The sequence below is a fragment of the Schistocerca nitens genome, chromosome 2 (assembly GCF_023898315.1).
Source record: "Schistocerca nitens isolate TAMUIC-IGC-003100 chromosome 2, iqSchNite1.1, whole genome shotgun sequence".
NCBI lineage: Eukaryota > Metazoa > Arthropoda > Insecta > Orthoptera > Acrididae > Schistocerca > Schistocerca nitens.
Window position 1 is genome coordinate 785,291,477 of NC_064615.1, and position 26,515 is coordinate 785,317,991.

Sequence of the window (26,515 nt, forward strand, 5' to 3'; positions counted from 1 at the left end):
AGCCCAAGGCATTGGATTGTTGCATTTGTCGCAGCACTTTTGTGTGGTCTGGCATTGTCATGCTGAAAGGGAGTGTGCTCCATTTATGGATGCACTCTAAGAATTTGAGCTTTCAGTTTTCTGCGGGTTTCACAATACACTGAAATAATTAAGTTACACACCTCATGTTACACACTACAGTTCAAATCTGTCTATCAGGTGTACCGGTATGAAATGAAATGAGCGTTTTTTTGTGAAAATGAAACACTAAATTAAAAACATTTTATTCAAAGTACTGACCATTGCTTTCTATACATTTTGATGACCTTTCTGGCAATTTGTGGACTCCACATGAATAGAAGTGTTCGTCTTTTGAAGCAAACCAATCAGACACCCAATAATAGACTTCTTCGTAGGAATCGAAGTGTTCCTCAGCCATTGCGTGTCCCATTGATGAAAACAAATGGTAGTTGGAAGGGGCCAAGTCTGGTGAATATGGCGGGTGGGGTAGCAGCTCCCAACCAAGTGTTTTATTGTATCCTGAACCAGTTTTGCTTTGTGTGTAGGTGCATTGTCGTGTAAAAAAAAAAAAAAAAATACTTTCCTATGTCTTCTGGCCCATTCTCGTCTTTTTCCGTCCAATGCATAGTTCAAATAGATCATTTGTTGTCTGTAGCGATTAGTATTCAGTTTCAACGGGTTTTAGAAGCTTATGATACACCACACCTTTCTGATCTCACCAAACACAGAGCATTGTCTTCTTGCCGAATCGATCTGGTTTTGCAATCGATGTTGATGGTTGTCCCAGATTAACCCATGACTTTTTCCCATTTAGAATTCTTAAAATAAATCCATTTTTCATCGTCAGTAACAATTCGATGCAAAATTGATTTTCTTTCATGTCTTTGAAGCAAAATTTGACAAATGGTTTTTCGGTTTTCCATCTGTCTTTCATTCAATTCATGTGTCACCCATTTTCCACACTTTTGGAGCTTTCCCATAGCTTTCAAACAGTCAGAAATTGTTTGTTGTGCAACATTTAGCATTGCTGCCATTTGCTTCTGACTCAAAGTATCATCTTCATCCAATAATGCTTGCAATTCGGCGTGTTCGAACTTTTTTGGTGGTCTTCCACATTCTTCATTTCTTACATCAAAATCAATATTTCTGAACCGTTGAAACTATCTTTTGCATGTTGCTTCTGATAGAGCATGATCACCATATGCCTCGACAAGCATTCAATGCGACTCTGCAGCACTTTTTTTTTCAAATGAAAACAAAATATTAATGCTTTCCGCAAATCATCACTTTCTGGTACAAAATTCGACATTGTTAACATGATGAAAACATTTGATGATGTTTGTTCCATGTTGTGATGTATACTAAATATCTTTGACAGATCTGATACCAACCAAACAAAAAAAATTTAAGGCTCGTTCACAACAAATGTTCCCTATTGACACATTTGTATCTTAACGCTCATTTCATACCGATACACCTGGTAGAGGCAGAGGGTGGCAGCTTGCATCAACAAAGGATGAAGCCAACCGAACAATATGCAAGACACGTAATACCTGAACCAATATTGAGAACAGAATAAATAGTTTACAGGCATTACATTTCAGCAAGCGCTCATACTTATGCAAATAGGGTCTATCAGCAGTTTTTTTGCTGGTGGACCCTAAATCCAAAGTTTGTGATTTACTCCTTCCAAATTATTTAAATGCAGCTCTTAAGTTTTAGTAGTGTGAATAATAAGGCAATCATAAATGCCAGAGAGAAGGAAAGTTATGCTTTTTGAAGAAAGAAATCACTGGAGAGGTGTATCAAACACTTCTCTGATTAGATTACTGCAGTAGGTGGCTTCATTAAGTAGTGCTGATTTGGTAAGAGGACTCACTAGAGAAGAAGCAGTTGCATGAATCTCTAACTTCTGAACATCACACTTACAACTGCCATCTAGGACTGGCATATCACATATCCATTTTTCCTAGGTTGGCATGAAAATTCAGTAGATATTTGGAAAGCCATTTAAAGAATACATTTTTATGAAGCAATTTATGCAGATGTTCAGTCCAAGTGTATGAGTGCTCAGATGTGGGTCAGAGAGGCCCAGGTCATTAAGTGTCGACATCCAGAAGTGCCAGTGAAGGACGGCAGCCGATATCATTAGCCCTGAGTCTAGATCACTATATCAACATTTTGTCTCCCATCCACTTCACGTGGTCCTCCTCAACCCAACATTCCACTTTCCTGGATACTGAATTCCTTGTCTCTGATGATCCATACACATCCCTGTCCACATTAAACATACCAATACTACCGTATTTCGACACTGTCATACCTTCCATACCAAAAAATCCCTCCCATACAGTCTGTTCATGTGAGAATGATGTGTATGCAGTGACAAGAACCCCCTTTCCAAGTATGCTGTAGGTCTCACAAAGGCCTTCACAAGCACTATCCCTCAGACTTAGACTGTAAACCAATTTCTCGTGCCATGTTCCTACACACACCCAATTCTCCCACCACCCACAAGAGCCAACTACAAAGGAACGCCTCGTCCATCACCCAATACCACCCCAGATTGAAACAACTGAATCACATCCTTCATCAGGGCTTTATCTATCCTCATGCCCTGAAATGACATCGTACCCAAGATCCTTCCCACTCTTCCTAAAGTGGTGTTGTGTCACCCACCCAACCTCCACAACATCCTCGTCCATCGCTCTTACACTCCAAATCCCAGCCCCTTACCACAGGAATCGTATTACTGAGGAAGACCCAGGTGGAAGACCTGCCCAGTCCATCCACCTAGCTTTTTATATTGGTGTGACTACCAACTAGCTATCCACCACAGTGAATGGCCACCACTAAATTGTGGCAAAGAGCAAAGTGGACCACCCTGTAGTATGACATGTAACTAAACATAACTTGCTTGACTTCAGTGGCTGTTTCACAACTCAGGCCATCTGAATCCTCCCCTCCACCACTAGCTTTTCTGAACTGGAGTTATCCTTACAACGCATTCTCTGCTCCTAAAATTATCCAGGCTTCAACCTACGATAACCTACTGTTTGCAAACCCTCCACCCAACAGTTTCCGCCCCTCTGTCCTATCAGCTCCTCCCAGTTCAGATCCCATCACTCTCACTGTGCGCCACACTCTGCCAATGCACCAGCCAGTCTTTTCCTTTCTCTGCTCCTCTTCCTTTCTGCTACCTCCCCCCCCCCTCCCCCTCTCCCTCCTCCTCCTCCTCCTCCTCCTCCTCCTCCTCCTCCTCCTCCACAGCCACCTGACACTGCACCTGGCAGCCTTGTTATGTTGCCTTCTAGTCCCTGAATGCTCTGCCAAACAGCATTCTTCCCTCCCCCCCCCCCCCCCCAACTGTACCCTGCTATCCCTTCCCCTTCCCTGCCTCACTCCAGATTGCTGCTTTGGTTCAATGCAACAGTTGGAGTCTGGCCAGAGCAGCTGCAGAGAGCTGTCATTTGTTTGTGAGATGTGTGTGTGTGTGTGTGTGTGTGTGTGTGTGTTTCCTTCTTTTTCTAAAGAAGGCTTGCCAAAAACTCAGTGTGAACAGTCTTTTCGTTGTGCCTGTCTGTAACTCAGTATCATCTTTTCAATATTCCAAGCTAGAGGTTCCATTGTTCAGTAACTCATGACATAATGAAGGCACTGACACTTTGGAAAAGACTGCTAGTTATTATTTAGCTATTTGACTAGGTTTATCATCAGATACAGACATGGACATAAACAAAGCAAAACAAGTGTGTGTGTGTGTGTGTGTGTGTGTGTGTGTGTGTGTGTGTGTGCGCGCCAACACACACACACACACACACACACACACACACAGAGCCACTGTCACCTCTGGATGCTAAGGCCTGACCGTGACTATGTCTGAGGTGAGTGGACTTTGCTGCAGTTGGTAGTGGGGGGAACAGCAGATGCTTGGTGTGTGGTGGGGAGGGAGGGAGGGAGGGATAGCAGTGTAGTGGTGGGGGAAGATGTCAGAGCTGGCTGTGGTAACATGCAAAGACATGGCAAAGGACAAGTTAGTTGGCTACTAGCTATAGCATTAGGAGTCTATGCTGGTAGGGGAAGGAGGGGGGAAGAGGGGTGGAGAGAAGCAGAGGAGAAGAAAGGGCTATGCAGGTGCACTAACGGGATAGAAGGTGTGAGGATGAGTAGAGTAGGAGCAGGCAAAGAGATAGGCAGCTGGATGACAGGGACTAGTGAAGGTTGATGCCAGGAGGTTTGTGAGTATGAAGAACATATTGGAGGGAAGGTTCCCACCTGTGCAGTTCAGAAAAGCTGGTGTTGTTGGGAATAATCGTGATGACACATGTTCTGAAGTAGTCACTGAAATCAAGCCCATTATGTTGCTCAACATCTGGGTGTTCCAGCTGTTCCCTGGACACAGTTTGGTGATGACCATTCATGCAGACAAACACCTTGTTAGTTTTCATGCCCACATAGAATGCAGCACAGTGGTTGCAGCTAAGATGATAGATCACATAGCTACTTTCACAGGTGGCCTTGCCTTTTATAGGTTGTACCAAGTGATGTGGCACAGTGGTTAGCACACCGGTCGATGGTTCAAATCCCCATCCGACCATCCAGATTTAGATTTTCTGTTGTTTCACTAAATTGTTCCAGGCAAATACCAGGATGGTTCCTTTGAAAGGGCATGGCTGATTTCCTTTCACATCCTTTAGTAATCTGTGCTTTTGTTCAGTGTCTAATGACGGTGCTGTCAATGGATGTTAAACTCGGAATTTTCCGTCTTTGATGATGTGAGAGAGGCTTGTGACAGGACTATAGTTGGTGATAGTGGGAGAATCAGGACAGGTCTTGCATTTAGGACTGTTACAGATATATGAGCCTTGCGACAAGGAGTGGGGACAGGGGTGAAGTAGGGACAAACAAGGACATTGTGTAGGTTGGGTGGGTGGTAGAATACTACTGTGGGAGACGGGGTGTAGTTATTCCCTGTCGTATTTTCCAGTGTTCAATTGCTTATGACTGTGTTGCTCCATATGACATTAATGAATTTAATTTCTCAAAAATTCCATCATTGAATAACACTCCACACTAATTTTCAGGTGTGTACAACATTGAAAAACTGTCAGATTTTAACTGGTGTTATCTGAGTTATGGTTTGAATCTTATTTACCATTTTGGGGTTCTACAGACATGTTCATTTGTAAGTAAAAATATATTTTACTAATTTTAATGTATCTTTTATATTACCAATATTTTTCTTTGTGTAGTCACCATGTGGCAAGTTAACTGTGGATGATTGTTCTGCATTTTCAGTGAAAAAATAGAAATAGATTATCTGGTTCTGTACATACGATGATTTGTTTTTGTTTTTGCAGGTTGTTTAAAAGGATTATTTCTTATTAAAAAAATAAATTTTTGCTATCACTCACATTTTTTCATCAAAAATAATGAAATAAAATAATGAAATTTTTTGCAAATAATATGTCCTTTTTTTCCAAACAGTGGCTCAATACATTGTATCAATACTAGGAACAAACACTATCTACATACAGATCTAAAATCACATACCTTGATCCAAGAAGGTATCGAATTTTCAGGAACACGCATTTTCAGTAAACTGCCAGCAACTATTAAAACCTTGGTTTCAGATAATGCACAGTTTAAACAAGAGTTTGAAAGACTTCTTGATAGGCAACCCCTTTTACTCTGTAGAAGAAAATCTTAACAGATACTGTCAGTCTGGCTCAAGTTTTGACAGCACTTGGTCACAACAGTCAAGAGCAGGTATTTTGTGTATGATAAAGTTATTAAAAGTGTATAACTGTCTTTCATTCTTACAGTGTATTAATTCTGTACATATTAGCAGTTCCATTTTACTGTAATGTATTCACATATTTTGACAATCTCCAGACAAATGTTCAGGGAAGTGAATATTATATTCAGATATTCTGTTTTTTATGTCATACTTTCTGACATATTCTACACCCAAGAGAATCCTCTCATTTTTGGCTCTGGAACGAAAACTGAATCTACTCTAGTCTACTCTCAGCTCTGTCAGAACTTGACTGATTAGGCCATACAGGGCTTTCTTGGAAAAGTTTTTTTTTTAATATAAAAGCTACAATGAGGTGCAGTTAACAAGTTAGGCTGTGGAAAATGGGTTGGTATTCTATAGTAGCTCTTTACTCCCCCAAAACTGAAGTCTCTGTAGTTAGAAGTGATTATTGATGATTAGTGTATCTCCACGAAGTTCTCATTAAGTGAGCGATTAATATCGAAATAAGAGCTAATTTAGTTAATATTACATTTTAGACTAGTGCATTTACTTCTTATCTAATCTATCTGTTGAAGGTTTCACTTTTCTAAACGTAATTACATCAAAAAGGAAGTATTTCGTAAAGGCCGGCGGTCACGAGTTTGTTTATATACTTAGGCGTAAATTTCATATGAGTGTAGATATTTGTTTTTGACTAGACTTAGCACTTCAAAGTTAAATTAATTCGTATCTCTCATCAAGAATTTGTGTGGTTGTTTAAAAGTTCCTGAAGCAAGTTTATAAGTTTGTTTACATTAGCGTTTAGTTATGTATTAGTACAGGTTATGAAACTATTGTGTTGTTGAAGTTATTTTCTGCTTTTGTGTTACGTTTTACTATTAAACCATGTGTGACAAGTGTGGCGTTTGCCATAGAAATGTGAAAGAGGGGGTGTTCTGTATAGACTGTAGGTTGTGGTTTCATTGGGGCGAGTGAAGCGGAGAGGAAACGAGGGTAGATAAATAGGCTCTTCCATGGCAGTGTAGCTTATGTAGAAAGGACAGAAAAATCGTGGAACAGGAGGCAAAGATTTGTGCCCTTGAGGCTGAATTAGAAATCGTGAATTTAGAATTATGTAAGCTAAGGGCGGAAAAGGACTCTGGGCGCTGGGAAAAGGTAGCAAGCAAAGGGCGAAAAAGGGAAACAATTAATAAAACTTCCGAAATTCAGTTAGCAAATCAGTTTGGCTTGCTATCTGAAGTAGTGGAGGAAGGGCCTCATTCAGATGTAGTTGAATGTAGGTTGAAGCAGAATACTAGCTTAAAGACAAAAGACAGGTCGGGATCAAACCAGAATTGGAAAAGAAAAATTCTGCTTATAGGTAGCAGTCATGGGAGGGGTGTGGACCATCAGCTTCAGGAGAAATTATGGACAGAGTACCAGTTCACATGTTTTGTGAAACCAAGTGCTAGCCGTAGCCAGGTGACAGAAAACTTAGGTCAGCTATGCAAGGACTTTGAGAAGGAAGATCAGGTAATTATAGATGGGGGAGCAGGAAACAGCCTGGCTATGAATCCAAGATATAGTATTAGGAGTGACCCAGATAAAATAGGAGCAGAAACTGGGCACATGAATGTGGGGTTTGTGAGGTCTTTCAGCACCATGATCAGCCCTGGGTAAACACCACTGTAAGAAGTGTTAACACTGAGCTGAACGGGATTCTCCAGACACCGGCAAAGTCTCACATGAGTGTTGTTCCAGTTGATGCTATTGGTAGGTGTGGTTACCCTACACATGGCCTGCACCTTAATAGGAGGGGGAAAGATAAGTTAGCTTGTCTATTAGCAGATACTGTAAGGGGGGCCACAGTCACAAAAGGGGTGATCCTTGTGGTTACTGGGACCAGGCAGACAGGTTTTTTTAGGTTAAAGCCAAATTCCAGGCAGACAACCACCAAGGAAAATAGAAGAAAAGAAACTTTATGCACAGCAAATAGGGACAAAGCTAAGGATGGTATCAACTTACTTCACCAAAATATCAGGGGAATAAAAAATAAACTATATAAGCTTATAATGTGTTTAGATGATCTCAAAAATAAGAATGAGATTGATATACGAGGGCGGTTCAGAAAGTAACCTCCGATTGGTCACAGTGCGGGTTGTGGGGGGAGTAGCGACGCCATCTGTGCGTTCACGCACTCAACAGGTCAGTCGGCATCAAGCCGTGGTCGAGTGAACGTCGTACCTGCGCTAGTTTAGTTTTTGTGGCAGTTTGAAATGTGTGCTGCAGTAGAAAACCCCACCAAATGTGAAGTGCGTGCTGTCATAAGGTTTTTTACAGCCAAAGGATATTCTGCAGCAGCTATTCATCATGAGCTTTGTGCCGTGTACGGACCAAGAGTTATGAGTGAAGGAGTTGTCCTGATTGGGTACGTTTATTTAAAAGTGGACGAGAAAACGTTCATGATGAAGAGAGGAGTGGTAGACCATCATTGGTGACTGACGAACTCATTCAGACAGTTGGTGCAAAAGTTCGTGAAAATCGACGTTTCTCAATGTCGGAGTTGTCTACTGGTTTTCCACAGATTTCTAAGACTCTCTTGTACGAGATAGTGACAGCAAGATTGGGTTACCGTAAGTTCTGTGCACGATGGGTGCCCAAAATTCTTACCGACCACCACAAAACTCAAAGAATGGCCTCTGCATTAGACTTTCTGTCACATTATGAGGACGAAGGAGAACCATTGTTAAACAGAATCGTGACCGGTGACGAAACCTGGATTAAGTACGTGAACCCTGAGACAAAAGAACAATCAAAGATGTGGGCACATTCAAATTCGCGTACCAAACCAAGAAAAGCCTCGCAAGATTTTTCTGCCAGAAAACTGATGGCAACGGTGTTTTGGGATGCCAAAGGGGTGTTGTTGGTGGAATTCATGGAACGTGGTACGACCATTAATCAAGACGTGTACTGTGAAACAATAAAAAAGTTACGATGGGCTATACAGAACAAACGCCGTGGTATGCTGACTTCCGGTATCGTTTTTTTGCACGATAACGCCCGTCCTCACTCTGCTCGCAGAACAACGGCCCTTCTTGAGTCCTTCAAGTGGGACGTTATCAACCATCCACCTTACAGCCCAGACCTGGCGCCAAGTGATTATCACCTCTTCATGCATTTGAAGAAATGGCTCGGGTCACAGCGGTTTGATGACGACGAGGAGCTCAAAGATGCGGTCACAGGCTGGCTCCAGGCACAAGCGGGTGATTTTTATGCAGAAGGAATTTCAAAGCTTGTGAAGAGATACGATAAGTGCCTCAATCGCTATGGAGACTATGTAGAAAAATAGTGCAAAGATGTAGTTGTAAGATGTATATATTAAAATATTTTTATTTAACTTGGTGTATTTTTTTAAATCAACCGGAGGTTACTTTCTGAACGGCCCTCGTACTTTGTCTGTCTGAGCACCATGTAACTGTAGGGATGGAAAATATCAGTATAAATGGGTATAATTTAGCATCTTACACTTGTAGATCTAGTGTGGATAAAGGAGGAGTTGCCATTTTCGTAAAACAAGGGTATAAATACAGAACTGTTGAAGTAAGCAAATTTTGTGTTGATCACCACTTTCAGGTTTGTGCATGTGAACTTCAGCTAGATAATGTTGTGTTGATATTAGCAACAGTGTACGGGTCTCCACTAGGAGACTGGGAGCTATTCATAAAAAAGTTTGACTCCCTATTATGCTGTCTGTTGGACAAAAAGAAGTAGTTATTAATCTGTGGCGATTTCAGTGTTAACTTTCTAAGCAATTCTGATAGAAAAAGTGAACTAGAAGTGTTGTTAACAACATATAACTTGGGATCAGTGATCAATTTCCCTACACACGTATAGCTCAGGACAGTAGTACTCTAATAGCAGGGTGTATACGACCCGGGACAACCGGGAGATTCGGGAAAAACTCGGGAATTTTTTCATCCCGGAGAAAACCGGGAAAAACCTGGGATATTTTTAGAATTCCGGGAATTTTTCATTGTTTTAGTTTCCAGTTAATTTTTTGTAATTTTGACTGGTAAGAACCGATGCTCCAACAATGTATATTACTGTATCCCGCTACTGCAGAATAATACTTCAACAATAAAACATGAAAAAGAGAAAAAAACGAAAATAACTTTAATTGCATAGGAAAAGCGCCATATACAACAACGACACAGTGCTTATGAAGCGTCTGCCAATTGAAAATGTGTCAAAGGGTTTTATATTAGATTCGTTTTAGCAATTACGAGCGGGCTCATGCGCATTCACAGTTGAGTCGCGTTTGAGTTGTAGATTCTCCCGCTTCGGGCTACAGGAATGTGGCTGTTGGCTGTGCAAGCAGCTAGATGCTACCGGGAAAAGGGGGCGCCAAATTCATATTCTTGAGGGGAAAAAACTTGTTTCACAAAGCGCCTAGCACCCAGCGCAATTTTGTCTATCGATTATTCATATGATTTTGAAACGCCTCCCTGTTGGTTTTTGAACATTCTTGAACACATTTTAAGTTGATTTCTGAATGAATCATAAGTTGACTTTTGAATGCATGCATAGTGTACGTGATGTTTCTGTCAGGAGAATCCTCGTCGCATGTAGAAATAAACTTTCCGCAGACAAAAGGGGACGGGGCTATAAGAGCTGAGGGAATAAAGCTGAACGGATGAATGCCAATCGCTGTCTGATTATGTGGTTGATTGGGTTTGCGAATGATCAGCATTGTTATAATTACTAGCGGAATCCATAGATTCAGACTACCAGAAGGGAAATAAACAACTGACAGGAATAACAGGTGATAAAGATTACTATTATCTTCTCGGTGTATCCAAGAAAATGAAATTTTGACAGAAAATTTTTGGCCAGATCGCTACACTAGCAAGGACCAGTAATACAGTCCACGGCTCGCAGCCGCGTCAGTTCTATTGTGGAAGTAACGCGGAAAACGTGTTGTTCGAACACGTAATAACACCTAACCGGAAAATAATCGCGGGATAACTAAACCTGTGATTCTGGCAGGGTTTGTGAAGTTAATCGGCGAACAAATTTTGACAATGGCAGCAATAGCTACAGAATTGGTGATGACAAGATTATTAGAACTAGCAAGGAGAAGAAACGGGGGACATCACAAAAATTATGGAAGAATAAGACGATTCCAAATTTATATAAAAATTTCGTAATACTACTTTTCGATCTCATGCTTGAGAAGCTGGTGCGTAAGAATGAAATGTGAAACTATTTCCTAACATTAAGCTTTTTGCTTGTAGTAGTCCCAATAGGCATTTGTTTTGGTACTTCGTGGATTATATTGTGTTGGTTATAAAAATGGCCATTTGTGCCAAAACAGTAGCGTTTATTTGGTGTGTTACAAAATTGCTACCATATTAGAAAGGCCTATTTTGTTTTATCTAGTAGACAGTGACCAAATAGACGAAATCAGACCGAGAAACCACATCAGTCTTGGGTATTATTTGTATTAACAGCTTTTTCAGTATTAGATAACGACATTTCGATTTTTCATGTAGCAAAACGTTTGACGAACTTTGATGAGGTAATAGATTCGTTCGCAGAAAGGAAAGAACGTCATGTAAAACTGTAGTAAGATTAAAGAGAAAAAATGCTAGGAGCTAAGGTTTGAAGAAGTGTGTAATTTCTTGCTTATCTCTTGTCAGTATTGGTATATATATAATTTTATGCCACACAAAACAGCAAGTTATTAACTAATAGGCAGTAAAGAGTTCAATTTTCTGAAGAGTTTTTGTTCTCTTGATTACAAATAATCCTATCCGCTATTAATTGCGAGATTTTTTTTTTTAAATAGGGGCAGGCTGTGAAACCGACCGACTGGGAGAAGGAGAGGCACCGCAGGACATTTCACTTTCCACTCTCCTGAATATAGTTTGTACGTGCGGTAGAAAAATGCTTTATGAAGATGCGTGCACTGCACTTTGGCATACGTAAGACCAAATAATTCCTCGAATACATATGTTTTATGTTTCAGACTTTTCAGAAAGATGTGCGCTACAAGATGAACATATTCTGAAAACTCGATTTTTTTTTTTTTTTTTTTTTTAGCATTGACCCGGTTCGCAAATGTCGTAGATCCGGGGCTGATGGGCGAAGCAGTCTGAGTTATAGTGGGTAGTCTCCACATGACCCGTGTTTACATTTAGTGATTTTGCCGTTTCCCCTTCGTTTACTCTCACGTCAAATGAAAACAAAACGGATATGCCTGGGAGCTATGAAATGAATTAAAACACATTCACATAATTACGAAAGGCTAAAATATGTCATTAGTTTCAGATTTTATTTTATTTCCACCTTTCTGACAGTCAAGCATTAATCGCCTTGCGGAACAATTAAGTTATTTTTGTCTGTTTGCTAAAGAAATTTGACTCTTGTTAACCTTTTCCGCAGAGGCAGTCAATGTATTTGAAACGAAATGTTTAATTCCACAGTACTGGCTAGTTTCAACTGTTCGTTGCATTTCAAATGAACGTTTTCATTTTTTAGCACGTATGGCATTATGCCATAATAAAGAACCGAACCTGATATAATACAGTACTGGTGCTCCAAGAAAATTTACATCCTCAAAACCACACTGAAAAGCTTAATATCAGCTCGAGTTCTACCTCATTGAGAATCTGGACATACGAATGTGCACTTTAAGTATGCACTTTAAATGTGCACATTTTAATATGGTTCACGAAATTCCGATACTCTTGCAGTATCCTCTGATGTCTTGTTTCTTTTATGACAGAATGTATGATCTTTCAATATTTTGTACGTACGTACATACGGGCTTCGTACGTCATGATAGCTACCCAAGCGCGGTGTCGCCTGTTATCTGCGCTCTCTGACAACTGCTGAAACGAACCTATTTCTTACAGGTCGCGGAAAATATTGCGAATAGTGGTTTGAAAAGCGTTACTTTCAAAGTAAATATCCTTTTATACGTAAGTTGAACTACATGCAAGAATGTACCATGAATTTATTAAATCACAGAGCGTTTGACTCTGATTTAAAAATCAAATCTTTGATGACGAGCCATTTAGAAGAATTTCGAACCCTAAAGATCAGACATTTATGCCAATATTAAAAATTTTACTGGCACATTTATGTGATATATCTTACAGTGTAACACGCGCAAAAAAGGTCAACGGTATATGAGAAAGCTTAGCATCTCTTGCAGCTTGAGAACAATATAATATGTGAAAGCTTTGCTTTTGTTGTAGCAACACTATGTATATTAATTTAAACTATTAACTTTCCCTATTTGTGTGTTCGTGCTAGTTAAGTTATGTTGCTGTTCGCTGACTACATCACGTGTCCTATGCTCTGAATATCCGCTCTTATCGGCTGGCGAGATCACGTGACGCTTACAAAAGCGCATCGAAGTTCGTTTTCTAAAGTGCCGGGAAATTGTACGCCAGTGTATAAAACCATAACCATTCAAAGGATTGATAAGGGAAAATATACAGTTACCCGGGAGAAAGTGTATTTTTAACCGGGAAAATCCGGGATTTTTTTTCCTTGTCCACGTATACACCCTGAATAGATAATGTATTTGTACAGCAAGAGGATGTGATAAATGGATTATCTGACCATGATGCACAACTGATTAACTTGCAAAACCGAACAGGCTGTACATTTCAGAAACCATTAAGTAAAAGTGCGGGGTGTTCTACCCAGTATCTATAGAATCACTTCAGAGAAAGTTTGGGAAATGTAAACCGGGAAGATGCATATAATGAGCCAAATGCTAATGATAAACGCAGCATATTTCTTGATAAAGTTATATCCCTTTTTGAACATTGTTTTCCAAAGAAAATTACTAAATGTAACACCACAAACTTTTCAAAGAAACCTTGGATTACTACAGGTATTAAAGTGTCTTCAGACAGAAAAAGAAAACTGTATGAGACAGCAAGGACTAGTAAAGATCCAGAAGTAGTTTTACACTATAAAAATTAATGTAACATACTGAGAAAAGTTGTAAGGAAATCAAGAAATATGTATGTTAGAGAAGAAATTAACAACTCCAGAAGTAAAATCAAATCAATATGGCATGTTGCTAGAAGGGAGACAGGTAAAGTAACCACTGGGCTAAGTAGTATTACTGTAGGAGAAAAAATTGGTGAGAATAGTTCAAAAGAAAAGGCCAGCCAGTACATGGAAGAGTCAGTTTTGAAAAATTTTAGTCAGACGAAGCTTCATCTAACAACCTCTTGTGAAATAAGGAAAATTATTAAATCTTTGAAAAATAAAGGTTCTGTTGGAGTAGATGACATCTCTAACAAGTTATTAAAACAATGTGGAGCAATTACAGCTGATGTTTTGAGTCACATATGTAATGCATCACTGACTCAGGGTATTTTTCCAGACAGGTTAAAATATGCCATTGTCAGGCCTCTCTGCAAAAAGAGGGAAACCACAGATGTCAATAATTACCGGCCAGTATCCTTGCTTACAGCATTTTCAAAAAACTTCGAGAAAGTAATATACTCAAGAGTGGATAGCCATCTCAACAGTAATGGGATACTTAGTAAATCACAGTTCAGATTTCAGAAATGCTGTTCCACTGAGACAGCAATATACAATTTCACTGTCCACATAATAGTCTTTAAATATTAAAATGTCACCAGTAGGAATATCTGTGACTTATCCAAAGCATTTGATTATGTGAACCATGACATTGTTATAGAAATTACAATTGTATGGTATAAATGGAACAGCATATGAGTGGTTTGTCATATCTACAGAACAGGAAGCAAAAAGTCTCTATATATGCTTCCAGTGATTCAAAGGAGTTTGCCACTTCATCTAACTAGGGTGAAATTACATTAGGTGTTCCACAAGGTTCGATCATGGGTCCCCTCCTGTTCTTGATATACGTGAATGACCTCCCTTCTTATGTGCAACAAGATGCTGAACTGACACTGTTTGCTGATGATACAAGCATAATTATTAATCCAGTAAAAGAAATTTTAATAGAAAATGATACAAATAAGGTCTTTGGAAAAGTTATTAATTGGTTTTCTGCAAATGGGCTTGCTCTGAACTTTGAAAAAACACAGTACATCCAATTTTCTGGTGCAAAAAGTATAATTCCATCAATAAACATAAAACATCAAAAGAAGTCACTAGCCAGGGTAGAGCGTACTAAGTTTTTGGGTGTACATATAGATGAGAAACTTAATTGTAAAATTCATATTTCGGATCTCCTAAAGCGACTAGGTTCAGCAACTTTTGCAATCAGAATAATTGACAATTTTGAGGATGTAGAAATTAATAAGCTAACATACTTTTTCACACTTACACTCTCTGATGTCATAAGGAATAATATTCTGGGGCAACTCAACACATAGCTGAGCAATTCCACTCGTTCTCTTTCAATAATATCAGATAGATAATCAGTTGTAAGAATTTTTGGTTATATGGGTGTGGTTCCTGATATTTTCCCATTCCTCATTTTTGTCCAGAGTTGCTCTGAACTTCTTCAGAATGTGCTCCTAGTTCTGTAGAGTCTTGCTGACTGACAAGTTGGACTCAGAGGGCAATATAAATGCTGCAGAAAAGGTGCATGGTCAAAGTTTACACATTATTGTCAGAGATAACCCTTGTCAAAGTTAAAAACTAACTAGTGATTGTCATCTGTCGAAGACAAAACTTACCTATTGATTCTGTAGAGCTGTTGTCCATATGTCACTAAAAATCGTGGCTTCTTTTCTTTTAAAATCATTCCAAAGTTTTATCATTGTGGATAAAATATTGGTTTTGGAGAAATGCACTTCCTGATTTCCCAACTCAAAAGCATGCTCTGCTACAGCTGATTTCTGTATTTTCCCTAGTTGGCAAAGACTTATGTTCCTTCAGCTCTTTGTTTACACTTTCCTTCGTACTTCTAATGTAGACCTTACTACGTGTACACAGAATTTTATATACTTTGCATGCTGTCAGATGAGGATTTTTATTGTTTGCAGATCAGAGGGTTTGACATACTTTAGTCTAAAAAACTGGTTTGATGTTATATTTCTGTAAAATCATTGCAGTCTGATCAGAGACTGTTTTAAGAGAGGGGAGAGAAACTGAGTTCTTCCATTGTTGTGTTTTAATGTTGTTCTTCAGCCTACACTCATTTGGTTGTAGAATTCTATTTACTTTATGCGAATGTCTGTCTGCATGTGTGACTTTCCAAAAAACTTTGTTTCAAGTTTCTGTTGGTCTGTGTCATAACTAAAATAGCTAAGATGGATATTTCTTTGTCCTTTTCCATTTCCATGGCAAACGGGATGTTTGGATTTATATTATTTGAATAACAAAATAATTCTTCTTAAGCTTTTTTAATCATGTGACCAAACCACAAAAGTATCATCCACAGATACCGCTGAGATAGCTTCTAGTTTTCTGTTTCTAGATCTGCTTGTTCAAATTTTTCCTTATAAAAAATTAGCAGTCGTAGGACCTAATGGTTTATCCATTGCGACATTATCAGGTTGCTCATAACATTGATCATTCAACTGGAACTGATTAGAAGTAAGACAGTGTGTAAAAAAGAGCCTTCAAATCCCCCTGGAAAATATCCATTACATAAATCTAAATTTTATTAACTGCTATCATAGTGAATAAAGACACTATGTTGAAACTTACAAGGACATCTTCAGGAGTGAAGTGCAGTAAGAGAAAATATCTCAAAAGAAGAAAATGCAGATGAAGAGAGTGTTTCTTCCTGCTGACAAAGGGAACACTACTGTTGTTTTGAATAAAGACTATTACTAAAGCAAAATTTAAAACCTTTCAACATCAGAAAGATACAAAAAACTTAAAAACCTTCCAGCTGCAACTGGAGAAAACTAATGCTCTGCTAAAGCCATCTACCTCATTCAAAAAGGCTGTGTGTCACTGACTTCATGGCCCTATGAGACCCATTGTAATGTTATCAATTCCTCCACATGCCTGATAGCAAGATACCCAGCAGCTCGTTTACAACCATATATTGGGGAAATTGCCTCATGTTATTTTATTGAGAAATTTGAAAGAATAACATTGGCTCTTGAAGATATTCCCATAAGTTTCAACATAGTGTCTTTATTCATTATGACTCTATTCAGCGAGGTTATGATTTATGTAGCAGATGTTTTCCCAGAGGATTTGACTGCTCCTATTAGACGTTGCCTTCTAGTTAGTTTCAGTGGAATGATGAATTTTATAAGCCAGGGATAATGTCACAGTGATTAACCCATTAGATCCTCCATTTGCTAATTTTTATGTGGAAAACTGTGAACAACCAGTTCTAAGAAAATCAAATAAGGGAGCATCTCAAAGGTATCTGTTTGTGGATGATACATTTGTGACTTGATAAATGGTAAGAAAGCTTTAGAAGGATTCTATTGTTATCCAAACAATGTAAATCCAAACATTCAGTTTACCATGGAAAAGGAAAATGACAAAGGAATATCCTTCTTGGATATTTTACTTAAGAGACAAATGGAAGCTTGAAACAAAGTTTTTCAGTCACACAGGAAAAGTGATATTTGCATAAGAACTCCAACTGTCATCCACAACGAAAGTGGGGATGTTACTAAAAGTCGTGTCAACAGATCGAAAAAAAAAAAAATTTACACAACAGAACACTTGGACGTCAGATTAAAATATCTGAAGTAGACTTTTGAGAATAGTGGGTATTCAGGAAAAGAAGTAAATAGTGTTCTACAACCAAATAATAGTAGGCTGAAGGACAACAATAAAACACAACAATGGAAGAACACAGTTTCTCTCTCCTTTATTAAACAGTTAGTGATCAGACTGCAATGATTTTACAGAAATGTAACATTAAGCGGGTTTTTAGACCAATTAAGAAAGTACATAAAGCACTCTGATCTGCAAAGGATAAACATTCTCATCTGATGCAGAGTATGAGAAATTCTGCATGCATTTAGTAAGGTCTACATTAGAAGTTCAAAGAGAAGTGTGAATACACAGCTGAAGCAACATCAGTCTTAACTGACTACGGAAAATACATAGCAGAGCATACACTTGAGTTGGGAAATCATGAAGTGAAGTTTTCCACAACCAAAATTTTATGTAAGAGTATAATGATGAACTATTATTCATGGCTATATATAGAAAGCATGAAAATATGTGAACAAGGGGATAATTTTGTAGTAAAGAGTAATCCATGAAACTTTGTGATGTATGGACAGCAGCTCTACAGAGTTGATAGATAAGTTTTATCTTTGACAGATGATAGCTAAATTTTATACCTGACAAGGATTATCTCTTCTGGTCATGTGTAAAATTTGATTTATGTCAGTCTCCAGCATCCAAGCCATCAGTCAGTTAAACTTAGCAGAACCAAGAGCGTTTCTGAAGATGTCCAGTCCAGCTCTGGATGAAGCGTTTGGAATGAAAAGTTTCATTGAGCACAGCTATATAACCCAAAAGACTCTCTAACATCCACAACATACAGTCATGAAAATCTCAAGAAAATAGCGCTATTACATACCTCTATGGTGTAATCTTTTCCAGTGAATCAATGTTTCACAGTGTTGGATTGGTAAACAGGTGCAACCCTCATTACTGGATGACTAAAATTAATGTTGGAGACATTTGGTTGATCATCAGCATCACTGGATTGTCAATGCTTTTATGTGGATAGTGGAAAGATGGATCATAGGACTGTATTTTTTTGATAAACACTTCAATTTTTATAACAGTCATACTGCACTCTTGGAAGAGCTATATCTTGATGTAAGGTTGACATGTGGTGGTTTTGGTGAGATGGTGAACATTCTCATTTCCAAAGAACACTGCAAAATTTTATTGATGAAAAGATTCTGTGATTTTATGAACTAGCAGAGGTGGTCACTTACATGAATGACCTTTTTTTTGTGATTATCAGTCTTTTTGACTAGTTTCGTTCAGCCTTCCATTGCTTTCATTCCTACATCAACCTCCTCACCTCAGAGTAGCACCTTGCAGCCAACTTCCTTGGTTGTTCATTGGATATATTCCAGTCTTTGCCTTCCCTAAGTTTGCCTTCTGTGGCTCCTTTAGTATGATGGAAGTTGTTCCCTGATGTCATAAAAAAACACTCCCTTTCATCCTATCCCGTCTTCTAGTCACCACGCAAGGTGTGCAATGGTTAGCACACAGGACTTGCATTTGGTAGGACAGCATTTCAGATTCCTTTCCAGCAACCTGGATTTAGGTTTTCTTGGGTTTCCCTAATCACTCCAGGCAAATGCTGGGATGGTTCTTTTTAGAGGGCACCACCAGTTGTCTTCCCCATACTTGAAACAGTCCAGGCTTGTGTTCCATTTTGTTCCTGACAGGGTGTTAAACACTAATCTTTCTTATTTCATTTTCTTCTAGCCAATGTTTCACACATTACCATCCACACTGATGCTGCACAGAACTTCCTCATTTCTTGCCTTACCATTTCACTTAATTTTCTGCATCCTTCTGTAATCCATCTTACACACATCGATTCTCTTCTTTCTGACTTTTTCACAGTCCTTGATTCACTTCAGTACAATGGTGTACTCCAGACGTACATTCTCAGAAATTTCTTCATCCAGGTAAGGTGTATGTTTGATACTACTAGATTTCCTTTAATGAGGAATGCCTTCTTTGTCTGTGATAGTTTGCTTCCTTCATACCCTGTACTTCATCTGTTGTGCAGTGTTTTAATTTCGAGTTAGCAGAATTCCTTCTCTTCATTGACTTAGTTTTCTCCAATTTTGATGTTGTGTTTATTACTTAATTAGTTTCTGCTACCCCTTATTATTTTTGCCTTTCTTTGATTTACTCTAAGTTCATATTCTGTGCTGGTTAGACTACTCATTCCGCTCAACAGGTCCTGAAGTTCTTCCTCACTTTATCTGAGGATAGCAATGTCATAAGGGGTTTTTGCCCTGAATTTTACTTACTTGCCCTGCTATAAGCCTGTATGTAACACTTGGATATGGACCATGGCACCAGGCCACCAGCACGCTACACTTTGAATATTCCACCAATGGCATCTGCTAGGGCTGGCCACCAGAGGCTACTTGCAATGGCCAGGTGACTTGGGCACAGGCATGGCATGGCATCTGCCGCACCATCTACCAGAACTCTCCTGTTTATAAGCACAATGCAGCAGACACTCGCTCTCATATTGTGTTCACACTTATTCCCAGCAGCTGCTTGTATCAGTATCTGGATTGTTTCTATGTTTGTGTTCACTGTTGTTCCTTGTATGTAGAAGAAGAATAATTTTTGGTTCAGTGTGGCTTTGCTGCTGTTTGTGTCTTACAGTATAATACATTTGGTGGTGAGTGCGGCATTCACTTTCTTCTGTCTATGGAGTTAGTGCTCCAATCTCTCCTTGAGCAGCAACAACACGCTCTTACGTTTGCTATTATGAACTTGTTGTCCATGTTGAATACGGAGGCTTCCATGCCGTCAGCTTAACCACTGCCCTTCCCTCTTAAGATGATGCGGCTGAAGACAGGAAGACTTACAAGGAGCGGCTTCAGCAATGCTTCCTCAGTTTTGATGTCCGTGATGCAAACATGCGTAAGGCTTTGTTCCTTTCATGGATTTCTCCTCATATCTACCAGTTGTTGTGCTAATTAGTCCAGCTCGAGGAACCTGCATTGCTTTCATTCAACAAAATGTGCAAGTTGTTATCAAATTATCACCACAAACACGCGCATGTCATTGCAGCATGTGTAGAGTTCTATCATTGTCATAAACAGCCCCACTAGCCATACTGGGCTTAGATGGCCAAATCTCAATTTGTTACCAATGCTCATTAGGAGTCCTATGCTGATTCCATGGCTTGTGACACCATCAGTTGGTTAGCTCCTGGCAAAGTGGTTTGTCAGTATGCATTACAGTATGAGAATCCATCTTTGCCTGAAGTGTTTAATATTGTTCAATCGTTCAAGGTATCTTGTGGTGGTGGTTATGAGATTGAGGCTTGGTATGACATTGCCACCTGTTGCTTGTCACTGGGTGACACTCAGCTCTCAGGGAGAGAACGACATGGGAGCCATACAAAAGTGCCCTCTGTGCCACACTGGACAGCGATGCGCCAAACAACAATCACTAGAGCAACAGCAGCTCAGCAGCTCTCTGCATTCCCATCTTGCCCATACTGTTTTGTGTCCTAAGGGGTGGGTAACTTGCAATGACTGTAGGAGAAAAGGACATAAAGTGTCTGTGTGTCATTCCCACCCTCCTCATACGGACATGGGCTTGGATGTTAATAGTGTGCCTTCAGTGCTTATGAATCACAACAAACTGTTTATCAAAGTCCAAGTGATGGGCAAAGTGCTCTGAGTAAAAGTGGCCACAGGTGCAACCATGAATTTGCTGAACCCACAAACTTACGTGGATTTGGTGGCATTGCCTCTGGTTACTTAATGTTTGATGAGTTACAACAGTAAATCTGTGGTTTGTTCCTTGACTATTCTGGTAGTGGATGATGCTGGCAACACAAAGTTGTTCAGTCTGGATGTTTTCAGTGCTTTTCATTTTTCCACTTCAGATGTAGTGCACCTCATTTTCCACCAAGTCCCTCACCAAGAATTAGATTCTCTGTGTTCTGAGTTCTTGCAGCTTACATTACCATGAAATCTACAGTGCAGCCATGCTTTTTCCATGTGCGTCTCATTTAAGTGGCTTTGTGTGATCAAGTGAAATCAAAATTGGACAGGCTGACATTGTTGGGGGTCACACGGTCTTTAAATTGAGTAAGTGGGCTTTCATCTCCCCCCCCCCCTCCCCCCTCCCCCCTCCCCCCTCCCCCTTTGCAATTGTTAAAAATCGATTTGGTCAACTTCGCCTCTGTGGTGACTTTAAAGTTCCAGTTAACATTTAGTCTATCATTGACATCTATTCCTTGCCCAATCTGGAGGAGTTATTGACTAAACATGCCAGTGGCCAGTTTTTCTCAAAAATTGATTTATCTGAAACCTGTTCAGGGGCTTCATTGTAGAGTATTCTAAAGGTATAAAGTATGAGGATTCTAAATGGTTCCTTTAATAAACATGCCCTTCAAGTTGTACATATGTCTAGACCTCCTGTTTGGTGTGTCCAGCACCCTGGCGAGTTTTGGAAGAGTTGATAGTGTCTGTTATGGGCTGCATCAACCATCTCACTTACATTGTCATGATGGGTTCATCCATGGAAGAGTATTTACACAACCTACGCATCTTGTTCACAGTCATATGTACTGCAGGGTTGAAATGCAACTTGACCAAGTCACACTTACTTCAGCTATCGATTGTGTATTTGGGGTTTGAGGTTTCTCCGGGTGGTGTTAAGCCCTTAAGTCGTCATGTCGCTTTGGTCACAGCTCTCCCTTGCCCTACAAATTTCAAAGAACTCCAGTCATTTTTAATTAACATCACTTACTATCATAAATTTATTTCATGTGTGGCTGTTTTTGCCCATCCTCTCAAGGAGTCACTCCACAAGAATGTTCCTTTTCAGTGGATGCCTGCATGAGAGCACGCGATCACGCTCTTGCAATTTACATGACATTCTGCTCCTTGTTTGGCTGCTTTCCATTCTGGCACCCACTTCATTTTGGCTACTGATACATCTCAGTATGGGCTCAAGGCTGTTCTCACACATCAATATTAGAATGGTTCCAAACCTTCGGTAGCTTAGATGTCAAAAGCACTCAACTCTGTTCAGCAGCACTACTTTAAAGTTGAAAAGGAAGTGCTCACTATCATCTACACTCTCCAGAAGTTTCTTATATTCTTGCATAGGTCTAAGTCCCACCTCATTACTGACCACAAGCCCTTGCTTTTATTGTTCGATCCTTCAGCTTCTTTACCCAACAAAGTAGCACATTGCCTTCAGCATTAGGCCTTATTTCTGTCTCACTACAACTATGAAATGCATTTTTGACCTACTGTGCGGCATGCAAGTGGTGATGCACTGTCCCTGCACCCATGGAGCTGGATCCTACATTTGATCAGAATGAATTCCTTCATTTTTGTGTAGATGTTGAGGCACAACACACAGTCAAAGGGTATCCTATTGTGGGCTGCCAGATTGCAACTGCTGTAACTGTTGATCCGGTTTGGCACTAAATTATTCACTTTGCGCAGTATGGTTGGCCCAACAGGCCTCTGGGCAGTGTTTCTAATCCTCCATAATTGCCTTCCAGTATTTGATGGTGGTGTTCTCCTAGCTAAAGATGGGCTATTGCCTAGGTTTGAGATCCCGACTGCCCTACAATGAAATGTGTTTGGTCTACATCAAGAACATTTGGGGGAGGGGGTCTCGCTTACCAAGTTATTGGCCCATCAGCACGTTTTGGTTCACCATAGCCCAGTGGTCACCAAATCTTCTTCCACAGCAGGCCAAATAACTGATAAAATGATGAACACTGGCTGCATCATCATTCTGTACAACATATAGTTACAATAATTTAAAACTGAACATACTAATTTAAGGCACTTAGCAGCCAGCGGCTCTCTGCATGTGTGAAGATATCCTAGGATTCTAAACATGGCATTTAAATTTAAATGGCATATTGTCTCATGTTCCATTCATTTTATCAAGCATATTCAAATACAGTCAGCAGGGTGGATAAACTGACATAACAGACTGGATCGAGCCTGTGGGACATAGTTTGGAGATCCCTGCCATATCTGATGCTATCCAAGAGGCAGCACTGTAGGTGATGCACTCGTGGTGGCCCTCATCACAGCGTACATGGGAAGACATACATGTTGATTTCCTAAATTTTTACTGGTTGTTGATGCTTTCTCTAAATTACTATACATTATCCAATCTCCTTACAAGTGAAACTACCCATCCCACCCACCCCCCCTTCCCCCTTAAATTTAGTGGTAAGATGGCCCAATGGATAGCCTGTCAGAAACTGAACACAGATGAAGCATGAAAACAGGAAGAAGGTACACTGAAGTGTGAAAAGAAAAGTGAAATATAAACATTGAATGGTTCAGGAATAAGAATTTCAGTACAGGGCAAACTGCAGCAGCAATGGCATTGTGGTTAAGTGGTTGTAGTGTTGGACTACCAAATAGGTGACCCGTGTTCAAAACTCCCTCTTGCCCTTCCTCCTCCCCCCCCCCCCCCCCCTACAACATTATGAACTGAAACTTACTGGCAGATTAAAACTGTACACTGGACCGAGACTCGAACTCGGGACCTTTGCCTTTCACGGGCAAGAGCTCTACCACCTGAGCTATCCAAGCGTAACTCATGCCCCAACCCCACAGTTCAACTTCTGCCAGTACCTCATCTCCTACCTTCCAAACTTCACAGAAGTTCTCCTGCAAGATCCTTTCTTCCAGGAGTGCTAGTTCTGCAAGTTTTGCAGGAGAGCTTCTCTGAAGTTTCAAATGTAGGAGATGAGGTACTGGTAGAAGTGTGGGGGCAGGGTGGGAGTCGTGCTGGGGTAGCTCAGGTGGTAGAGCACTTGCCCGTGAAAGGCAAAGGTCCTGAGTTTGAGTCTCTGTCTGGCATACAGTTTTAATCTGCCAGGAAGTTTCATATCAGCGCGCACTCCGCTGCAGAGTGAAAATCTCATTCTGGGAACATTATGAACTGTCCGTTCAGTCATTGAAATGTTTGTTCTCTTTCTGTAGTCTTGGCAGTTGTCATACTATACATTGGCTGTAGACTTACCATCGCAAGTAAACGTGATGGAGAGTGAGAGCAGACGAGATACCACATAGGTATGTCACAGACATGAAAATAACAAATAAACAGATGTGAACTATGTTACAACAAAACAATTCAAGAGTCAAGACTTCCAAAATGGAACAAAACTTCAAGAACTTTTAAAAAAATATGTTTTAACAGAGCACAGAGAAACTGTGTGATTGTGAAACTCTTGAGTTCATTATTGCAGCTTATGCGACAAACTGTTATGTTTTCATTATTTCCTTGGGAGTAATCACATGCACATTCGTACGAACACCTGTATTGGGCAAGGAGACATATCTGACTCACTTATTAGTCATACAAATTAAGTGCGTCAATAAGATATTCCTATCAAATGACACATGTACTGCCACTAATGCCATGTATGACACACCAGACGTGTATTCCAGTGGAGGATTCAGCTGACTTGTCGCCTTGTCATCAAACATTTGCAGTTCCCATTCAAAAGCCACTTCTTTTTGGCTGCTAATAGAATAGTTGAAGGGACCGATGACTGTAGCAGTCTGGTCCCTTTAATCCCACAAACGAACCAACCAACCAACCAATAGAATAGTTGTGTAGAATCAACTTCCATTATAGGTTCCTACCTTAACCCTCGCTGTTGCAACAGATGTTACACCATGACAAATAAACAAAGTGGAATAAAGCAAACAGCGAAGAAAAAGAAAATGGCACGAGGGAGACCTGAATGCAGCTTGCCCACTTGGCAGTCCAACATCAAAATCACTTAACCACGATGCCGTCTCTCTCCATTGCTGTTCTATATTGCACTTCTTGTTCTTGGACCATTCACTGTTTCTATTTTGGCTTTTTTCACGGTTCAGTACATTGTCTTCCTATTTCCATGCTTGATCTGTGTTCAGTTTTTGATGTGCTGTTCACTAGACCCTCTTAACACTAAATTGGAGGGGAGTGCAATGGGGAGTTGCCATTGTTAGATGTTTGTGGCTCATGCCTCCAATGATTCCTACGACTGTCAAGGAACTCTCCATGTGACTGCTGCTCCTTTTCACCCCGAATCTAATGGTGCAGCGACATCTTGGCCACACATTCAGTGTTCAAATGAAGTGTGTCACAGTCTCCTGCACAGACGAGAGGCTCCCTGGTTGCCAGCCGTGCAACCTCCTGCATCTCCTCATGCCACCCCACTAACACCTGTTGGCACAGTGCTCTTCAGCTCCTGGCGCTACATTGTGGGCTCATAGGTTCGGCTGCCGACCAAAGTGGATTTCAGCTATGGTCCACAGCTGAGGCCACCACCTCTGTATGGTGTGCACCAGTGATGGACTGATCGTGCATCACCACAGACTTCCCTACTGTGGGGGTGAACCCATCTTCCTTGTGGATCTCACCACCTACTGCCTCTCCTCTGGGGTCAAGCCTCTGCAGCAACTGCTGCCAGGTATTCCTGTGATGCTTTGCTGGCTGGGATGGTGCCTTTGGGTGCTTTGACACTGGACCCCTCAACTGTTTGACTGGTGCCATCACCAGCGGCTCAGCCACACCATGTCAAGGACTGGACATTGATATGCTACCAGCCTCCTTGACACCAGTCCTGTTTTATGATACTTCACAGGGGAGTGGCCACTGTGCTCGTCAATGGCTACACCACTTTTGCCCCTACTTACCTGTACTGGCCCAGAATCTCCTGCCGCTGCTGTCATCCTCTGCAGTGTCTGCTGCAGAGGCCATGGATGGTTCAACAGTCACCCTGATACTCACATTGGCGGAGTGTCCTTTTTCCAAAAGAGTGTGGCTGCTATAACCGTGTATGTAATACTTTGATACATTCTGCAGCACTGGGTCGCTGGCGCACTAGACCTGGAATATGCCACCAACAGCATCTGCACTGCCTGGCCACCAAAGACTGCCTACAGTGGGCCATGTGATTTGTGCACACAGCATGGCATCCACCATCAGAAACTGCTTGTGTCAGTTTTTGGATGGCTTTTGTTTTTGTGTCTATGTTCTCAGATGTTCTTCGCTTGTATGTTGAACAAGAATAAACATTTTTTCATTGTGGCCATGTTGTTGGTGTATACATTCCTG

General features: G+C 40.4%; 1 protein-coding gene across 1 annotated transcript in view; it reads left to right on the forward strand.

The window, feature by feature from the left end:
* Positions 1-26,515, forward strand: part of LOC126237044 (transmembrane protein 164) — a 183,590-nt gene that overhangs the window by 149,684 nt on the left and 7,391 nt on the right. Inside the window, exon 4 of the mRNA XM_049946805.1 lies at positions 5,085-5,185. Coding sequence (XP_049802762.1) covers positions 5,085-5,185 — 101 coding nt within the window. The remainder of the gene's footprint in view (positions 1-5,084; positions 5,186-26,515) is intronic.